Source organism: Tenrec ecaudatus, chromosome 17, assembly GCF_050624435.1.
Source record: "Tenrec ecaudatus isolate mTenEca1 chromosome 17, mTenEca1.hap1, whole genome shotgun sequence".
Classification (NCBI taxonomy): domain Eukaryota; kingdom Metazoa; phylum Chordata; class Mammalia; order Afrosoricida; family Tenrecidae; genus Tenrec; species Tenrec ecaudatus.
Genome location: NC_134546.1, coordinates 36,469,901 through 36,487,456, shown reverse-complemented (window position 1 = coordinate 36,487,456; position 17,556 = coordinate 36,469,901). Strand labels below are relative to the sequence as shown.

Genomic DNA, 17,556 nt, shown 5'->3' with positions numbered 1-17,556 from the left:
TTTAAGGTCACTGTCAGTCCAAATCAACTCAATGGCAGTGGGTTTGGTCTGGGAGTTTATTGTCTTCTCCTGGTATCCAAAATTATGACGTTAGATAATAGAAACTGATGGTCTATCATTCTTCCTGGTTAGGAGTAGCTATGGGAAATAATAATTGAGATGGGAGAGGATAAAATTATTTTGTTGTGGCTTTTTGTTTGTTTTTTAATTTTGAAAGTGAGGAATCTAGCCTATGGGATTTTCTGAAGTAAACAAATTTCGACTAATCCAAATCCTAGAAATTTAGAAGAATAGAAATACTAACTATAGAGAGAAAAACTTCATGTACAGAGATAATGGTGGCAGAATTATTGACAGTAGGAAGAAAATGGAATTCACGCGTCATGAGTTTCAGGCAAAGGAAAGTCATCCGGCATGCATGTTAAGATGCTTGAATCCTCCTGTTTGCTTATAATAGTGAAGAATCAGACAGCAGAAGTATCCAAAAATACAGGATCCAGTTATCAGTAGGCGTTCTTTTTTTTTTAAGGTGTTCTTAATTACATAAATCAAGTACTAATTCTGTCCAGCTGAAGAAGAAAGGGATTTATTGAAAGAAATGATGGTTAGGCACGAAACTACTAGTCAGAAGGTTGATGGCTAGAACGCACCCAGCGGTACCTTAGACGACAGGCCTGGTGACTGACTCCCATAGACTGCAGCTCCCGACGACATGGGGCGGGAGCCAGGCTCGCCTGCACACATGGGCTTGCCCCGAGTCAGAATTGACTCGGCAACAGCTGACATTCGCTTGAAGCACAGAATTAGGCTTTGAAAACATACAGGAGGATGTACAGTCAGAGAGGGGCAAACAGCGCCATGATACTGGCCCAGGGAAGGGCCACCACCACTTCTAGAAACTGGGTACAGCTACCGCGCAGGCTGCTGCTAGAATCAATCCTGTGTCACCCCTACTTCTGTGAATCACTAACAGCCTAGTCGGAGTCTGGGTGCACGTGTCTGGTTGGCCGACCAAAGCCCCGTGGGCACCCCACGCTGCAGGAAAGCCCGCACAGGCAATTTGGGACACTCCGTGCTTCCACAGGGAGGGCCGGGCGCTGGTCCTTGGGCTGAAGAGGAGTTCCCGTGCTAAGCAGCCGCAGTGGCAGATGCCCACTGGGCTAACGTTGCTGTGAGGGGAAACTGGGTAAGGCTCAGTGAGCAGCAGCCTCTGGTGCATTCAGCATTCGTTAAGAGCTAGTGAGGAAGGCCCAGTGGTGGCACAGTGGTTAGTACTCAGATCCGCCCAGCTGCCCCGAGGGAGAAAGACCGGGCAGTCAGCCCCAGGAGAGAGCACAGCCTAGAAAGCCCTTCTGGTGTCATACGAGGTCCTCCAAGTCCGGAACCTCTCACTGCACCCACGTCAGCCACCCACGGCGCCAGTGGGTGACTTTGCCTTTCTTCAACCTGGATATTTTCCAGATTGTATTCAATTACGATTTATTACTATAGGGTCACTGTGAGTCAGCAGTGACTCAGTGGCGGTAACTATATAAATTATACAGATCAAATGAAAATTGTAAATCGTGAAATTCGAAGTAAACCCACCTTCATACAAATGCCATCCAAGCCTGAGCCAACCCCCTGGGTTCCTAGGAGCCAGCCTGACTGTTGAGCTCTGTCCTCATCTCAGCCCGTTCATTCATAGAGGAGCTGTCTTCCGAAACCTGTTTCCCCAATTGCTTAGTGTTTTCGTCTCTGTTGCTCGTTTTTCAGGCTCCTTTCTTGGATGTTCTCAACACCATGTTGGATACGACACTGCCTCTGACATTAGAAGAATTAGAGGAATGGGGGAATCCTTCATCCGATGAAAAACACAAGAATTACATAAAACGCTACTGCCCCTATCAAAATATTAAACCTCAGGTAATACAGTTATGCTCTCCGGAAGTGGTAGCTTTTGCTTTTGTAAAAGACACTGGAGTTGAAGCAGGAGTTAGTGGGACCTAGTATTTTGTTCTTGTAACACCGTCTGTGCTCACATTCTGCATGCAGTGTCGAGCTGCCAGGCCTTCCTTACAAAGTGACATCAGGTCACACCGCTCAAGAACAGGCTGGGCCAAGTAACGCAAAATCTTCAGGACGTCACACTGGTTCCTGTTGTTGCAACTCGCTCCTGAGAACTTCACCTAGCTGTGCATTTTAACTAGGACCCCAGACAATTCCTCAGGGATCTGCACGGATCCCCCAGGAGCCTGTTAAGAAGCAGATTCTGACTAAGTTCATTCCTGGGAAAAGGCAAGTTCTCCACGGGGCGGGGTCCAGTCGAAGCAGAACGGACCAGTTCGAGTCCTGGAATTCTGCTATGAGCTGCAGGACTTGGGAGAATGTCAGATGAGCCAATCTCGCAGCACTTAGTGGGGGAAATGGCAGTTTTATTTTTCGTGATCTGTAAGATGAAAGGGGAGCGTGAGGAATAGACTTTTGCACGCGTGTTTTCTTTTAGCATTACCCTTCGATTCACATCACCGCTTACGAAAACGATGAGCGAGTCCCTCTGAAAGGCATCGTGAACTACACGGAGAAGCTCAGGGAAGCCACCGCTGAGCACGCCAAGAACGCGGGGGAAGGTAGGAGACAGCCCAGACGGACCGTGGCTCCTTGCTCGCGCACGGCCTAGAATGACACGGTGTGTGTGATCCATAGTCCAGATCATCGACCTCTGACGGGCCAGCGCGGATTTCCTCCGTGCTTGCCCGTCACAGCTGCTACAGGGCAGGCAGGGCACAAGTTAGAGAAAAAGGAAATAGGAACTCGGGGGTGGGACCGTCAGACATTCACTTATCCAGCAGTACTATTTACTGAGCCTTTATCCCTGGAAACCTTTAAAAGACAGTCTGGGGTTTTAACGCTGAAGTCTCACTGGACAAGAATTCTCCGTGTTTCCTTGACAGTTCAAGCCACGACATCCTGGGCTTGGAGTGGGAGGGGCCTGCACACTTCTGTGCTCCTCTCCGTGTCTCCACCCGACAGGACTCTCAGATGCCACAGGGCCAGTCAGCTCCCTCCTGGGTTACAACTGTGTCTCCTCGGTATGGGGTGGGGGGCCTTGGTCATCATTGGTGGTGGGTGGTTTCTGCTTTATTCTTTTGCTAGTGTTTTTGTAGCATGTAGGAAGGAGAGGGGAGAATGGGGGCTCAGTCAACCATCTTGAACCAGGGACCTTCTGATTCTGTCGTTTGTAACTTTTCCAGGTTACCAGGTCCCCAATATTACTTTAGATATTCAGCCTGGAGGCAATCATGTGATTGAGGATTCTCACAAAAAGGTATGTTTTGAAGTCTCCCTCAGTTGACAGATTGAGTAAAAATGTGTGCGAGAGGGCTCTACGACAGAGCCACCTTACAATGAACTGTGTTTGAGCCCAGTGGGAGGGCTCAGGGACGTGGTGTCAGCCAAGGTCAGAGACACACACTTGGTGAGTGAGCGCTGTTAAAGAACAGTAGCCCTTGAATAGCATGGGCAGCAAGACATCTTCCCCCTTCCCCTCCCTGGTTGAAAATCTGGGTGTAACTTTTCACTTCTCAAACACTTAACTACTAGCAGCCTACTTTGAAGTCTTACGGATTACATACTGCACTCGCTTAAAAGCTACAGACTGAATCTGAGACAAAGGCATTTTGCCAAAAAGGCAAGGTTTCTGTGCCTGCTGGCATAGCTGCAAGAGCAACTTCACGAACTTCCTTTATTTTTAATTATGATTTTACAGATTAATTTCTCTTAAAATGGCTTGAGCTGCAGCCCTCAGTGTACAGTACAAAGCAAGCGAGTCCCCATGTTCTTGTCGTGTCATGGGCCCCGGTATGCCGGTCAAGGTTTCTGGTATTGCAGTAGGCACGAGGAAAAATACACAAGGCGCTCAGTCACGTTTTACTTGCTCACACAGAGATGATTAGGATCCTAGGGCATTTCTGAAAAAAAGATCTACGTAGGAGTAGACCCACGAAGTTCCAGTCCATATTGTTCAAGGTCCACCTGGAACAGAATTTTCACTGTTGGGAGCTTCCGCCCATGTCCTGAGTCAAAGTGCCTTCACCGTAAATTGCTGACTGCAGGTGAAATGAAGCTGGGTAGACACAAGCACGTGACTGCCTGCATATGCCATCTGTCTAATTTCAAATGTGCTTCTTTTAGATTACAGCCCAAATTAAATTCCTGTACGAGGAGCTTGGACTGGACAACACCAATGTCTTTGAGGACCTTAAGAAATACCTAAAATTCTGAACCGCCACCACCAACTGAGCATGAGAAACATGCTGAACGACTTCAGTCTTTCTCGTACTTGCATTAGCAAAGTGAGATTTTTTCCTAGTTATTAAGTAATCTTTTTTTTTAATTTGTTACTTTACCTAAATTAATCTTAGTTTAGATCTCACTTGTTTATACTGTTCCATCTGTCGGCGCCCTAAACCTAATGAAATCCGTCTTCAGACCCGGCACCTTCAAAGGGCACCGGTTAGGGAGCAAGGGAGGGGTGGGTGTCATCGGGGCGCTGGGTGTGGCCCTCCCAGTCAGAAGAGCTTTTTGGTTTTGTCTGTTTTACTAAGGTTTCCCTGGACCCATTTCTAAGTCAAGTCCCCCCACCCCCACCCCTTCACCAGTGAGCCTTTTAGCTCTGTGGCGTTGTAGGCCTAGGTCATCCCCCATTTCTGTGACTGGTAAACTTCTCGGTAAGTTGATCACATCTTCGGAGTGGGCTGGGCTCTCAGGCATTCTGGTCCTCTTAGCGACGCTGTGTCAGTGCACGCATGTGTGCCTGTAGGGATCACTTTCTTTTAAATCCTTTATTCTTTAAGAACATTTGAGAGCCTTTCTTAAGCAGTTGTAGTCAAGCTACTGAACTATCTTAAGAGTCGTGACAATTCTTCATAAGGTTTACTCAGCAGAAAGCAAGCTATAGAAGGGGGCTTCGAAACAACCATGGGGAAGTCCGTTCTCTTTCCATTGCCTGGCTCCACGACCTCTGCAAAGCCCCCTGGTGGGTGGAGGTGCATGTGTGCCAGGGTCCCCATCTGGGGCACAGAGGTGCCTAACACAAGCTGTGCAGTATGCCCAGCGCACTGGAGTAGCAGGCCCGACTGGACACGAAACACCTGTCTTGGAGTGCTGTTTCGTAATGAAGGAAAGTGTTTGTGTTGTATTCAAGGATGAGCCCGTCTCCCTTGTCCAGCTTGATGGCACTGGTGTCCAGGGCACTGCCCTCCATGGCAGAATTGGTACTTAACCGGATGCGCACAGTGGCGGGAAGTCCCGACATCATCGCTGCCAAGTTTACCACTGAAGTTGACTCCCCAAAATTCAGAGCCATGGCCAAGACTCGGTCCAAGCCGTCCAGCTCTCTCGTGTACACAACCACACGGCCATCGTCCCCCGTGTTTCCCACATGGCAAAACCAGCCCCTGCTGAGGAGCAGATCATTAGCATGAAGTAAACTTAGTTCTTGATATAACTTCAAACTGGATCCTGACTCAGTGTTCTGGACCTGTTGAAGGGGGGGAGGAAAATCAGGGTTATTTACCTGAACTAATTTGATTCAAATCAATCATGTTTTTTAAAAGATTTTTTAGTATCTACTAGAGATATAACTCCTAAAAACAGTGTATCGATTTTACCCCCTGAAATGCATAACCAAATTAGAACCATTGGGAGCAGATAGGAATCTGCCCGTGTACAGACTGACAGTTGCAGATGCGACATTCCCTCAAGTCGCCACGTTCTGCTGCGCCTCAGCCAGAGCTGCATTCACGCACCGGGGCTCCCGAAGCCCGGGTCTAAGCTACTGTCTGTCTGAATTGCCTACACACAGTCCCTGTCTGTTACATTGTACTGCCAGATGCCTGGATGAAAAGCTGCCACTATGTCCAGGGACTCTTAAGAATTTCTGATGAATGTCTGCTTAGATGTTCTCTGTAAGATATCATGTAGATGGCCACTGTGTAAAGATCTTGTAATTCCATCAGATGTGGATTTCTTACATAGCTAAGTTACGTTAAAAAGATGCAAAGTGAAAAGCTGCTTAAAGTCAAAGTTAGAAATTATAGATATAAAACTTTTTGCTACAAAGCAATGTGTCCGTTTTTAAAATATTTTCATTTATTTTATTGCTTTACAAGTGTGCTTATTGCTGTTTTCTATGTTTTCTTTGCTCTCCTCTCAGCGTTTTCGGCATTGTCCCCTTACGTAGCTTCCATCATGTCATCGTACTGTCAGTATTTCCGTAGGCCAAACAAAGTTAGTCCCTCTCTTGTCAACACTCAAGAGTCAGCAGTATCTTTGTGTATGTTCAGCGTCTCCTTCCCTCATATTTTTTTATGATTTATATAGAAGAGTTTATCAGAAAAAAAGCTACTAAAAGACCAGATTAAAGTATATGGACACTTGATGGACAATGCCAAATTCGTATTTATAAGTGTTGTGGCTAAATCAGCAGTGATGTTCATTTTATTGTATTCTTGCCAGCCGTGTTTAGTGGGTGGTGGGGGTGGTGGTGAACTTGTTGTTTTTGGGTGGCTGCCTATTATATGGTCTTTTATGCGTATCTAATGAATGTTTGGGGAAAATGTTTATTCTCTGTGTCTCCATGTCACCGGTATTAATGGTACATGTACATGACTTGTCAGCGTGATTAATATTTTCTGTAGCCTTAGATAATGCATGTGAAGCACATAGTCCGTGCTACTCAGATAAGAAGTGCCCTGTAACTGTTAGCTCCTTTTTGCCTCTGATTTGTCCATTTCAAAAGTCTGTTGAAGTCCTTCTCTGTAGTGGGTTTGTCCATTTCCCTGTGTATTTGCCTTACTTATTTAAAAGCTGTTGTTAGATGCATAAAGATTTATGATTTTAGTGAAAAGTTCTTTTATCAAATTTTTAATATTGCCTTTGTCTCATATAATGCTTTTCATATGGAATTCTATTTTGTCTGCTATTAAATATCTCCACACCTACCTGTTAAATTTTCTAGGGAATGTATGTTTTGATCTGCTTTCACATTGTTGTGTCTTTGCTGCTGTGTCTTTTTCTGAATGATCGCTCCTTGGACATGGATTGGTCTATGGGAACATGCTGGACATAATGAAAACCAGTGCCTGCACTTAGTCTGTAATGGAAACGTTAACTACAATGTGTTTCCTGGGACCCACAAGCTATCACTGAATTACACTGAGCACGGGCAGGGAGCTGCGGGCAGAAGATATAATGGCGTGGAATTCTGCATCGGGAAATACTTACAGGTGAAGAGCGTGCCAGTGGCGTCTCGCCCCTACGTCAGTAGAGAGGGTGGTGCCCAGTGTCGTTTTCAGGATTGCGTGATGGTGACCTGAGTCTCACCTGAAGCCTCCCCCAGCCCCTGGTCAGCTCTTGCTTGTTTGGAGAGCATGCACAGTGAGGTCTGTTTAGCATTTGGGAGGAATGTGCACACTGCGATGTATTAAGAAGTGTGTTGAAACTTGGTTATTGTAACAGATAGGAGTACGGTCAAAGCCCCAGGCTGCCCCTTTTCAGAACAGGGCCTTTCAGGGCAGTCACATCTTTAGTTCTTGTGGTTCTACTGCTATTTGTTGTTTCTTCAGATTAACAGCTTATTCTCAAGTGCACAAGACCTTGAATTTGTTCCATTGTTTGCGTTCCCTACCTCCGTCTCTCCATTTGAGGGGAGCTAGACTTGTTGAAAAGCTAGACTTCGTGGCTCAGAAGTCTTACTTGTGGTCATCTCCATGAAGAGTGCCTGTTCTTCAGTTGGTAAATGTGTGCCCGGCGTTTTTTCACAGACATGGCTTACACACAAAATTGCAAGACAAGTCTGTGATTGAAAGGTTATCTGTCAAGGTTAGGCCCAGGTGGGGGGGAGGGGGGGTGTCTGGAATCCGCTCACGTTTCTCAGTGGTACTTACATCGACATTCACTGTGTGGTAATCCGAACTGATAGGTAGCCAGGTGTGATTGCCTTCAGAAAAACCCGCATTTGAGCTGTTGTCCCACTGCATTGGTGACTTTGAGAGGAGTGTGTTCTATGTCAAAAACCATTTAAAAAAAAAAAAGATCTGGTTATTCAAAGAAGTGGAACTTGGCCCTGATATACTTACTTCATAATCATTTAATTACCCATTATCTGTTAGCCAGTGCTTGTTTTCATAGCACACACAGGGAAGATACCTTAGCTGTTGATACATAATTGGAAATAATCCTAACTAAGATTTAAACAGACAGTAATAAATGAACTTAGAGATGTGAGGGCTTCTGAAAGTTCAGGGGAAAATTCCATTATCTTCCATTTACATAAAGCTTCGTCATGCCCCTCATCCCTGCTTGCGATCTTTGCTGCTTTTTCCCTTAGTCTCCTAAAAAGCATTTCTAAATGTGCCGTTAACCTCTTCTCTTCAAGGTCCCCATTCATTCCCGATAGAGTGATGCCGAGTTCCAGACCCTCCGGCGGACAAGGGAACCTGGGTTTGCTTCCTGTTCTCAGGGCCACACACCCTGTACCCGTGTCTTTTTAAGAATGTGTAACTATGTCGGAACAGACGTGTATGGCTTTAGTCTTTGTGTAGAGCAACAATGAGCTAAAATCCCTCTGGATTTAAAAGCGGCACGGGCAGGAGGTGAAGGTGGTTGTGGTGAATTTGCTGTGAGTAGAGAGGATTGCTTCAGCCATTTCAGTGTGAAGCCTTATCAATGTAACCTTAAATGGCAAGTAGGAGTTGCCCAGAGTCAGAAGTTGTTAACCGAGAGATGGGCAGGATAAGAATCAGCCCGAAAGCATCCTGAATGCAGGTTCCTGGGCTCTACATTTTTAACATATCCACACTACCAGGAGAGTTGATCGTTTGTGATACATCAGAAGGAGAAAGACAAGAAAAGCCCTTGGTTTGATAACCATAGCACATGGCATTGAACTTACAGCATCATAGAGTTCATTGAGATTTGCAGACAAAATATTTTCCATTCCTATTTCTTCCCCATAGTAAGTTATGGGCGTTCCAGGGAGTGTTAAGATAAGCATATTCATGACATTGATGTATTCTTTCCCCAAACGCGAAGTCAAGCGGGAGTTGTCTGGGCCACCAAGCTGAAAGGTAGAAACATTTGAGCAGTTGGCCTCTGCAGAGTGAAAGCACCACCTCACAGCAGGTGCACCGGGCAGCCAGGCGGGGCAGCTGTGGGCACCTGGAGCTCGGTAAGTGACCAACCAACCGTCCTGGCCACCGAGTCTAGTCAGATGTGCTGACATTTGAATCAAAAAAACGCTAACAGGAAAAGAGACACGCGACTCACTGACTCAGTCTCGCTCGCTCGGACTCACTCACTCACTATCTCACTCTCTCACTGACTACCTGACTCACTCGCTCACTATCTCACTCTCTCACTGACTACCTCACTCACTCAATGACTCACTCTCTCACCCACTCTCACTCACTACCTCACTCAAAAAAAAAAAAAAAAAAGAAAGGAAAAGAGACACATGTTCCCCTGCGGAGAGCAGGACAAGGGAACAGGTGGGAGAAATGCTTCTGATACCCCTTTTATTGGTTTGACTCAGACATTCAGAACAAACGGTTAAAAAAGAAACCAATATTTTAAAAACAAAGTTATATAGTCCAGAAAGGGATGTTGAAATATATCTGTAAGTCTATGAGTTGGAATCGACTCGATGGCAGTGAGTTCCTTCCTTAGGCCCGTGGTGGTGGTGGTGATGTCAGGTAAGTATTGAGCTGCAAACTGTAAGGTCGCCAGTTCAAACTCACCAGCTGCTCTGGGAGGTAGGAGATGGGGGTGAGGTAGGGAGCAGGAGCCAGTGAAGCTGTCTGCTCCAGGAAAGATTTACAGCTATGGGAACCCTATGGAGGGTCGTTTTGAGTCGGAATCAACTCAATGACCGTGGATTTGTTTTTGTTTGGTTGTGGTTCATACCTGTCTTCTCCACTGAAGTACTGTCAGGTGTTAAAACAACGTTTCACAAATGGCAAAACTAGCCGAGACATTTCATCATTTATTCAAGATAATCATAAGAGGGAGAATTTGAACCTGGAATGGGATGTGTTACAATTTAGGAAGAAAGAGTTTCATTTTGTACTAAGACAACTTTACACTTTGACTTTTTTGCACACTACTGTATGGTATTTTTTTATATATCCATAGAATTAAGTCAGATCTTACATCAACTTACTCTTTTCAATGTCTTGCGAGCATCCAACAGAAACGTGATTCTCAAGTCTTCTGAACATAAGTCACTTTCTATCCCAAAATTAAAATCAGGGAACAAGCTCTCTGGGTCAGTAGTTTACAGCAATGGGCATGCGTAGGGCCTTCTCACAAGCTGTGAGCGGTCCCAAACCAAAAGCAAACTCATTGCCATCAAGTCCATGCTGATGCCCAAAGCCCCTATAGGACAGAGTAGAAGGTCGTGTGTTTGCAATGCTGTAAATCTTGATGGGGTCAGATAGCCTCATCTGTCTCCTGAAGCACAGCTGGTGGGTTTGAACTGCCAACTTTGTGGTTAGCAGTTTAATACTTACTCAGCAGCGCCCCCTGGGCTCTGAGGTGATAAAGGGTTTACAAAACACCCACAGCTACAACAACGTGCTTAATATGTGGAAAGACCAAATGTGTTCCCCTAAGAGAAGGAACAAGACAAGAATGTTTTCTATTATCACGTCTAGTCAACATTTACTAGATATCTGAGCTAGGAAAATGGGGCAAGAAAACAAGACATCCTGATTGAACAACGGTAAAACCATCAATATTCACAAATGGCATGATATTACCTGGAAAAACTCTTAGGAAATCCACAATAAACTGTTGTTAGGAGCCATCCAGTTGGTCTCTATGTCGTTCACTCACTCACTGCCATCGAGTCAATTCTGACTCTGATCCTTTCGGACAGAGTAGAATTGCCCCTGTGGGCTTCAGAGGCTGAAACTCTTCCCCTCTCTCCCTCAGAGGGGTTGGTGGTGCTGCTACTCTTGCGATGAACATCCAAACTCATAACATACTACACAGAAACTGGGGGCTCAGGTTTCTGCACACAACATGATAATGGAAACATCAGGGTTTCAAAGCACAAAACATCAAAGTGAAAACAGCACACAGAATGGGAGAAAAAGCTTGCAAATCACATCCAGAATAAAGAATACTTACCACTCAATAAATAGCCCAAATGAATAATATATATATACATACATATTTCCCCCAAAGAAGGCATAAATGTCAGTAAGCACATGAGTATACAGTCAAATTAGTGATAAGAAAATAGAAAGTATAAACAATCAGAATGTGCATACATACTATTTCCCTTCCTCTAGGATGACTATTAGGATTCTTGGTGGGGTAGTAGTCATGTGTTGGGCTGCTAACGGCAAGGTCAGCAGTTCAAAACCACTAGCTGTTCCAAGGGAGAAAGATGGGGCTTTTTACTACCATAAAGAGTTAGTCTCAGAAACCCTCAGGGGCAGTTTTACCATGTCCAACAGGGTCATTAACAGTCAGGCTCAACTCAGTGGTAGTGAATTTGAGGTTGGGTGTGTCTGCTTTAGATGGTAGAGGTGCCGAGAAACTGATTCAAGAGACTCAAGAGCTGTTCAGGTGTTTGTTGTTATTGTTTGCTGCCCCATCCATGACAACCCCAGAGCAACCTGTTTGGGAGGAAGTACGGCAGGAGTGCTCCGTAGAGGCAAGGATGGCGAGACTTCATCTTACATACTTGGAACGTGTTGGCAGAGGAGGCCAGTCCCTGGAGAAGGACATCATCCTCAGGAAAGAGAGGAAGGCCCTCAACAAGATGGATGGACACAGTGGTTGCAACAATGTGCTCCAGTGTAGGGACAATTGAGAGGACGGCCAGGACCTGGCAGTGGTCTGTTCTGTTTGTTGGACAGAGAATCGCCATGGGTCAGAACCCCCTGAATGGCACTGAACGACAGCAGGGCAACCTCACGAACCACGAGAGCGAGATTCATCCTGGTTCAACAGGCACATCTACACAGCGCCGGCTGAGCCGACTGGGAGCACTTACCATCCAATTAGGCCATTTCCCTTCAGGCATGTTTTCCATCCAGGACATGATAACCTTATTCAGTGCGCTGTTCCCAGGGGTATCAAGCGTGGTGAGGTAATTGTTGAAAGGAAAATCTGCTTCTTGGATAAAAGGCAACCCGTAGTACATCATGGTCCTGTCAATGCTGTCCCCATTGGCTTCTGTCCCCAGGAACCTGTAAGAGTGGGCAGGGTTCGAAGTCCTTAGGGCCTGTGGGGGGACTGGGAAATTCCACAGCTGTTTGCAGGATTGGGAACTGAAATGAAAGGGCACTAGAAATCATATGGGCCTGGAGCTCACTGAGGAGGAGAAGCAAGCCAGATGCTCAAGAAACACCACGTTGGGCCTCCTGGACGATTTTTCAGTGAACAAAGATGAAATTAAGCATCATACAAGGCCAAATGCCTGAGTTAAGCAGCCTGTTTGGGTGAAAACCAGGACCGGTGAACTTACAGAGTCAGCAAGGGGAATAAGGATTTGGGACAGGAGAGGGGCACAGAGATGGGAGCAGGGGTAGGGGTGATGACATCAAGGGGTCCAAAAAGGGAGAAAAATGCTTGGAAACTGCTTGTGGAAGCAAAAGTGCAATTCTGTTGGATGTGATTGAACCATGGACTGATTTTAAAATGTCTTAATCCCCATCAATAATTAAAACAACAAGAAGAAGCCTGTTTGGATCTCAGTCAATAAGTTTTCCTTCTTTCATAACCTGATGGAAACTCAGTAGCTTCCATAAAGGCTCTTCAGCAATCCCCACCTCCTCCGCATGGAAGTTACTGGCTATGTCTACATATAACGTGAGGCGTCTCTCAGCAAATCCCCCTTGTATTCGAATGCTTGTTCATGTCGGTCTTGCTAGTGGACGATCTCTCACTTACTGAAAACCCATTACTCTTGAGGAAATTCACAAGCTTGGCGCCTACCCCGGTCAACACGGATGAAGCAGCGTGGTAATGGTTAGGCACACAGTCTCTGGACTCCCAACTGCCGCTGTGCAGATCCCAGCTCGGCAGTGACTACTTGCCTGCTCAGGACGTACATGCTCAGAGCTCAGTTTCCTTATCTGTAAAATGGGACGAATACCTATTTTAAGGAAGGAAAGGATTTCTTTCATTCCTTTTCGATTAATCCCGCCAGGTGATCTCTCTCTCACTGCCTTCAAGTCGATGCAGACTCACAGCAGCCCTCTAGGACAGGGTAGAACTGCCTCTTGGGTTTCTGAGGCGGTAACTCTTTGTGGGAGTAGAAAGCCCCATCTTTCTCCCTCGGAGAGGCTGGTGGTTTCGAGCTACTGACCTTTCAGATTGCAGTCCAAAAAGTAACGCTACATCACCAGGGCTCCTATCGGATGCCTATATAAACCAAACCCAGTCGGTTGCCATCGAGTCGATTCTGACTCAGACTGGCCCCTGCCTTGAGGAGAATTGTGCTCCACACTCTTTCAAGGGTGAGATTTTCCAGGTGTGGATCACCAGGCCTTTCTTCTCCTTTTTAAAAAACATTTTATTGTGAAAATAATAAAATTTTTATCGTGATTTGACATTAATTTCACATTGCACCAATTTGTACACAGTTCAAAAAGAAACTGTACACAGAGTGCTTTGTGACCCTTGTTGCAATGCCCAGTCTAACAGCATGCTACTACTTCCCCCTGGACTCCCCTTCACTTTGCCCTTCTTGTCTGCTCCTGCCCGTCCACCGGAACTTGGCACCCGGGCAAATGCTACCTGCCTGGGCTGGCAAAGTGGACTGTTGTGAGCAGCACTGTCCTCACTTGTGTCATTGTTCACCCTAGAGGCCCATCTATTGCTTGGCTGAAAGGTGATCCTCAAAGGTGGTCGCCAGGCCTTTCTTCTGAGGTGCCTCTGGGTGGGTTTGAAGCACCAACCATAGGTTTGTAGATTAGCACTTAACCAAGGATGCCAAAGTAAGAACAATAATTTACTGAGTGTTTAGTATGTGCCACACATACACTTTTATTTCATTTAATTTTAAGACGGCCTCAGAGGGGAATGGATGTTGCCTTTTCATTAATGTGGAACCTGGCACTTGTGCTAACCAACCAGCCCACAGTAACACTGCAGCTCAGGCCCATCTCCTCCCCAAACTGTGTCCACTGACAGGGAGCTGAGACATTTAGAGCCATAGGGTACAAGGACACTATAGGTCAAATCATAAGGATAACCAAAGTCAATGGCTCATTCAGCTAGCATGTTACCTTTTTAATAATTTATTTTCAACCCCCCACCCTCCGAAGCAGAGACTGTGATTAGCACCATTTGCCAACGCATAGCAACCCTGTAGGGCAGGGTCAGAATGCTCTGTAAGTTGTCAAAAGCCTCATGGTGATAGGTAGGTTTATTATGACAACCTGGCCAATAGGAACATGTGGGATTAATGGGTCACAGTTTGATTGGAGGGCAGAGAGATCAATGACTCGGCAAGGCCTGCCCCTCTCTCTTTCTCTCTGGTGATCAGACCAGCATGCAGCTGCTTTAGCGAGTTTTCTGCCTCAACTTGTGAACTACGCCACCTGTGGGACAACCAGCTCATGGTTTCTGTCGTAGAGTTGAGGTTCCTTCGAGACCTGCTTCCCCACACTGCTGGTGCACACATTGCTTGAGCTCGAGGCTGATGGACCCTGTGGTCTTGCATTGCTTGAGTTTGATATTCCATCCCCAGGCCTGCTTTGCTCAGCACCTGAGCTGCTGACTGTTGGTAACCTGACTTCCAATACACTGACCGTTCCATGGACGTCTGAGCCCTCTGTACTGCTGTGTGGACTAATTAGCTGTTACATTCCTTCGTGCTGTATAAATCTGTCATATTATAGATATATGTATACACATATCATCATAAGTGTCCTGGTATTGTTTCTCTAAAGAACCCTGCCTAACATACTCAGCTTTCTCCAAAGGAATGGCTGGCTGGTGGTTTTAACTGTTGTCCTTGCAGATCGCAGTCCAAAGCATAACCACTGAGCCACCAGGGCTCCTAATTTTACAACCGAGGAGGCTGAATATCAGCGAAGCAACAGGAAAAAATACACTTACATTCTGACGTACCAAACTCTAACGTCCACTGTCATCCAGTTGATTCCAACTCTTCACAACAGTGAAGGACAGAGTAGAACTGCGCCCCCCACCCCCACCCCACCCCACGGGGTTCCGGAGGCTGTGAATCTTCACAGAAACAGATAGCCTCGTCTCTCTCCCCCAGTGGCTTTCGGTTAGCAGCCCACTGATTAACCCCCTGCACCACCCAGGGTCCTTATTCAAGTTCTTCCATAAAACCCAAGGCATTGATTCCACCTCGATAGGGCCTCAGACAGACAGAATCTGCAGGGAAGCGGGCAGCCACATCCTTCTCTCGAAAGGTGGGTGAGTTGGCACGGCAGCCCATCACCAGCCCGCAGCCCATCACCAGCCCGCAGCCCCACCATGGCGTCACAGAGGTTACAGCCAAGAAAACCCCACAGGAGGTTCCAGGCAATCACATGGGTCGCTATGTGTTGGCATTAACTCGACGGCATCCAACCACAAGGCACGGCTGCGTGGGATCGCTACAAGTGACACGCAGCACCAGTGGAGAACAAACACATTCTTTCCTTACCGGTACCTCCCGGGCTCCCGGCTGTAGCGGTCCATCGTCTGCCGGAAACTGCGGACAATGTCATGCATGCCCACCTGAGTGGTGGTGAAGTCGTGGTACAGCTCGGAGTAGCGTGTGACCGTGTCCTTTGAAAACAGGGGCACAGTTACTGTCTTTCACGTGTCAGGTGCTCACAGCTGGCTTTGTGGGACGCAGATGGTCTCTTTTTAAAAGGCTCAATCAGAGACACAGGCTCTCCTGTGCTCCAGGGTTCTGTGCATGAGGAACACCTGCAAGTGTTAGGATTTCATTTGATACTGAAATACTGACTTTATAAAGCTATTCAAGAATATTCCACGAACAACGACCACTACCCATTGTAGCACATTAAAATTTCCCATTTTAAGCATCGATTACTAATGAATTAAGTCTCCCTGAATGTCTAATTGACATCAGAAATCTAAGCTACTGGGTTATCCTACATGCTTCAAGCACTTTTAAAGACAGACAAGCGTTACCTGAATCACTTAAAACGCTCATGATTACCGTCACATGTAATCTGGTTCCAAAAATGTTAAATTATGCATTTAAATGTATTTCTTCACTTTCTCCTGAAATTAATTTTAATAGCTAATATTTAATAAATATGCTATCTGTTGAAAGGAATTATTTGAATAATTTAATTCCTTAAGTTTTTCCCTGGGTAGCGCACAAAAACCAGTGTTCTGATTTGATCACATGGCACCACTTGAAACGCAAGCAGTCGTAGGACAGCTCATTGTAATTCTCAAGGTCATTGTGAGATTTCATCTCCAAGGAGAAGTTCTTCTATTGGGGAAAATAGAGTAAAACACCACCTGTTTTTCTCTCTTTTCTTTTAATTGGAAATCACATACCTAAAAAAAGGGTAAAAAAAATTTTCCTACCTAGAAACAGAACTTTATACCTTAGAAAGGGAAAATATTTTTGGCTTAATCATAACCATTTCATGATATGCCCTCATCCTTGGCCCACACATAAGCAACCTCTCCTTAGTAAATTAGTTCATTAATCTTTTTAATGAAGGTCTGAGTACCTACAAATCTACTACACAAGGCAAAAGTTAGAAAGATGGCAGTAAATTGTGCTATCCATTTTATTTGATTATATCATGCCATGTATATTAGATGTTTGGATTGTCTTTTTTGGCTCAGCATTACATTGTGATTCATTAGAGTTCATTTATTTTGATGAAAGTATAAAATTCCATTGGGTGAATAGAATATATAGGGAGCTTCAGAAAGCTCATGCAAAAATGCAATGCAAAGAAAAGGGGATTTTCTCACAAACTGCTGGAAGCCCTCTCATATAAATTCATCATCTGGGGACACCTTTCAAGACTCCTCTCCACTTCTCCATGAAGAGTGGCTTCAGAATGGGGAACAACTAGGGGAACGGGCCGGCACATGAACATCATCTCTCACGTGCGACAGGAGGGGTAAGTTGAGAGCCCGTGGTGTGGACAATGGAGACCAAACCAATGGAGACCGGACAGAGGACAACTGCCTCGTACTGTTTCCAAGTCTAAAGAAGCAGACCACCTCATCTCCCTCCAGCTGAGAACTGGGAAATTTGAACCATCAACCTTTTTGTTAGCAACCCACTGTTGTAGCCCCTTACACCAAAAGGGGTCAGGGAAGTACAAAGAACCCAGATTCCTTAGCTCCAGGGCTTGGCTTGGAATTCACCTAGCATCTCTTTAACCCCTGAGAAGGTTATCCTCCCTAGGATTTGCTGCGTGGAGACAAAACATCTCTCATAGGATGCAGAGGTCAGTGAAGTAGATTAAGTCAATAGCACATAGCATACAACAGACATCAGAAAGCGTCCATGCCCCCTCTCCCCCATGCTCTCTTGGA

At 45.8% G+C, this 17,556-nt stretch overlaps 2 protein-coding genes across 5 annotated transcripts in view; one reads left to right on the top strand and one right to left on the bottom strand.

Annotated features, from left to right (window-relative positions):
- Window positions 1-6,992, top strand: part of PREPL (prolyl endopeptidase like) — a 38,466-nt gene extending 31,474 nt beyond the window's left edge. For all 4 annotated transcript variants that reach the window (XM_075535802.1, XM_075535801.1, XM_075535805.1 and 1 more), the window contains 4 exons: window positions 1,756-1,905; window positions 2,486-2,609; window positions 3,234-3,307; window positions 4,174-6,992. In XM_075535802.1, the coding sequence (XP_075391917.1) occupies window positions 1,756-1,905; window positions 2,486-2,609; window positions 3,234-3,307; window positions 4,174-4,263 (438 nt within the window). In that variant the 3' untranslated portion in view covers window positions 4,264-6,992. The remainder of the gene's footprint in view (window positions 1-1,755; window positions 1,906-2,485; window positions 2,610-3,233; window positions 3,308-4,173) is intronic.
- The window catches only part of SLC3A1 (solute carrier family 3 member 1), a 41,896-nt gene continuing 29,102 nt past the window's right edge, over window positions 4,763-17,556 (bottom strand). The window contains exons 6-10 of the mRNA XM_075535806.1: window positions 15,680-15,804; window positions 12,047-12,242; window positions 8,936-9,103; window positions 7,910-8,045; window positions 4,763-5,502 (exon numbers count right to left, since the gene is read on the bottom strand). Of these exons, the coding sequence (XP_075391921.1) occupies window positions 5,069-5,502; window positions 7,910-8,045; window positions 8,936-9,103; window positions 12,047-12,242; window positions 15,680-15,804 (1,059 nt within the window). The 3' untranslated portion in view covers window positions 4,763-5,068. The remainder of the gene's footprint in view (window positions 5,503-7,909; window positions 8,046-8,935; window positions 9,104-12,046; window positions 12,243-15,679; window positions 15,805-17,556) is intronic.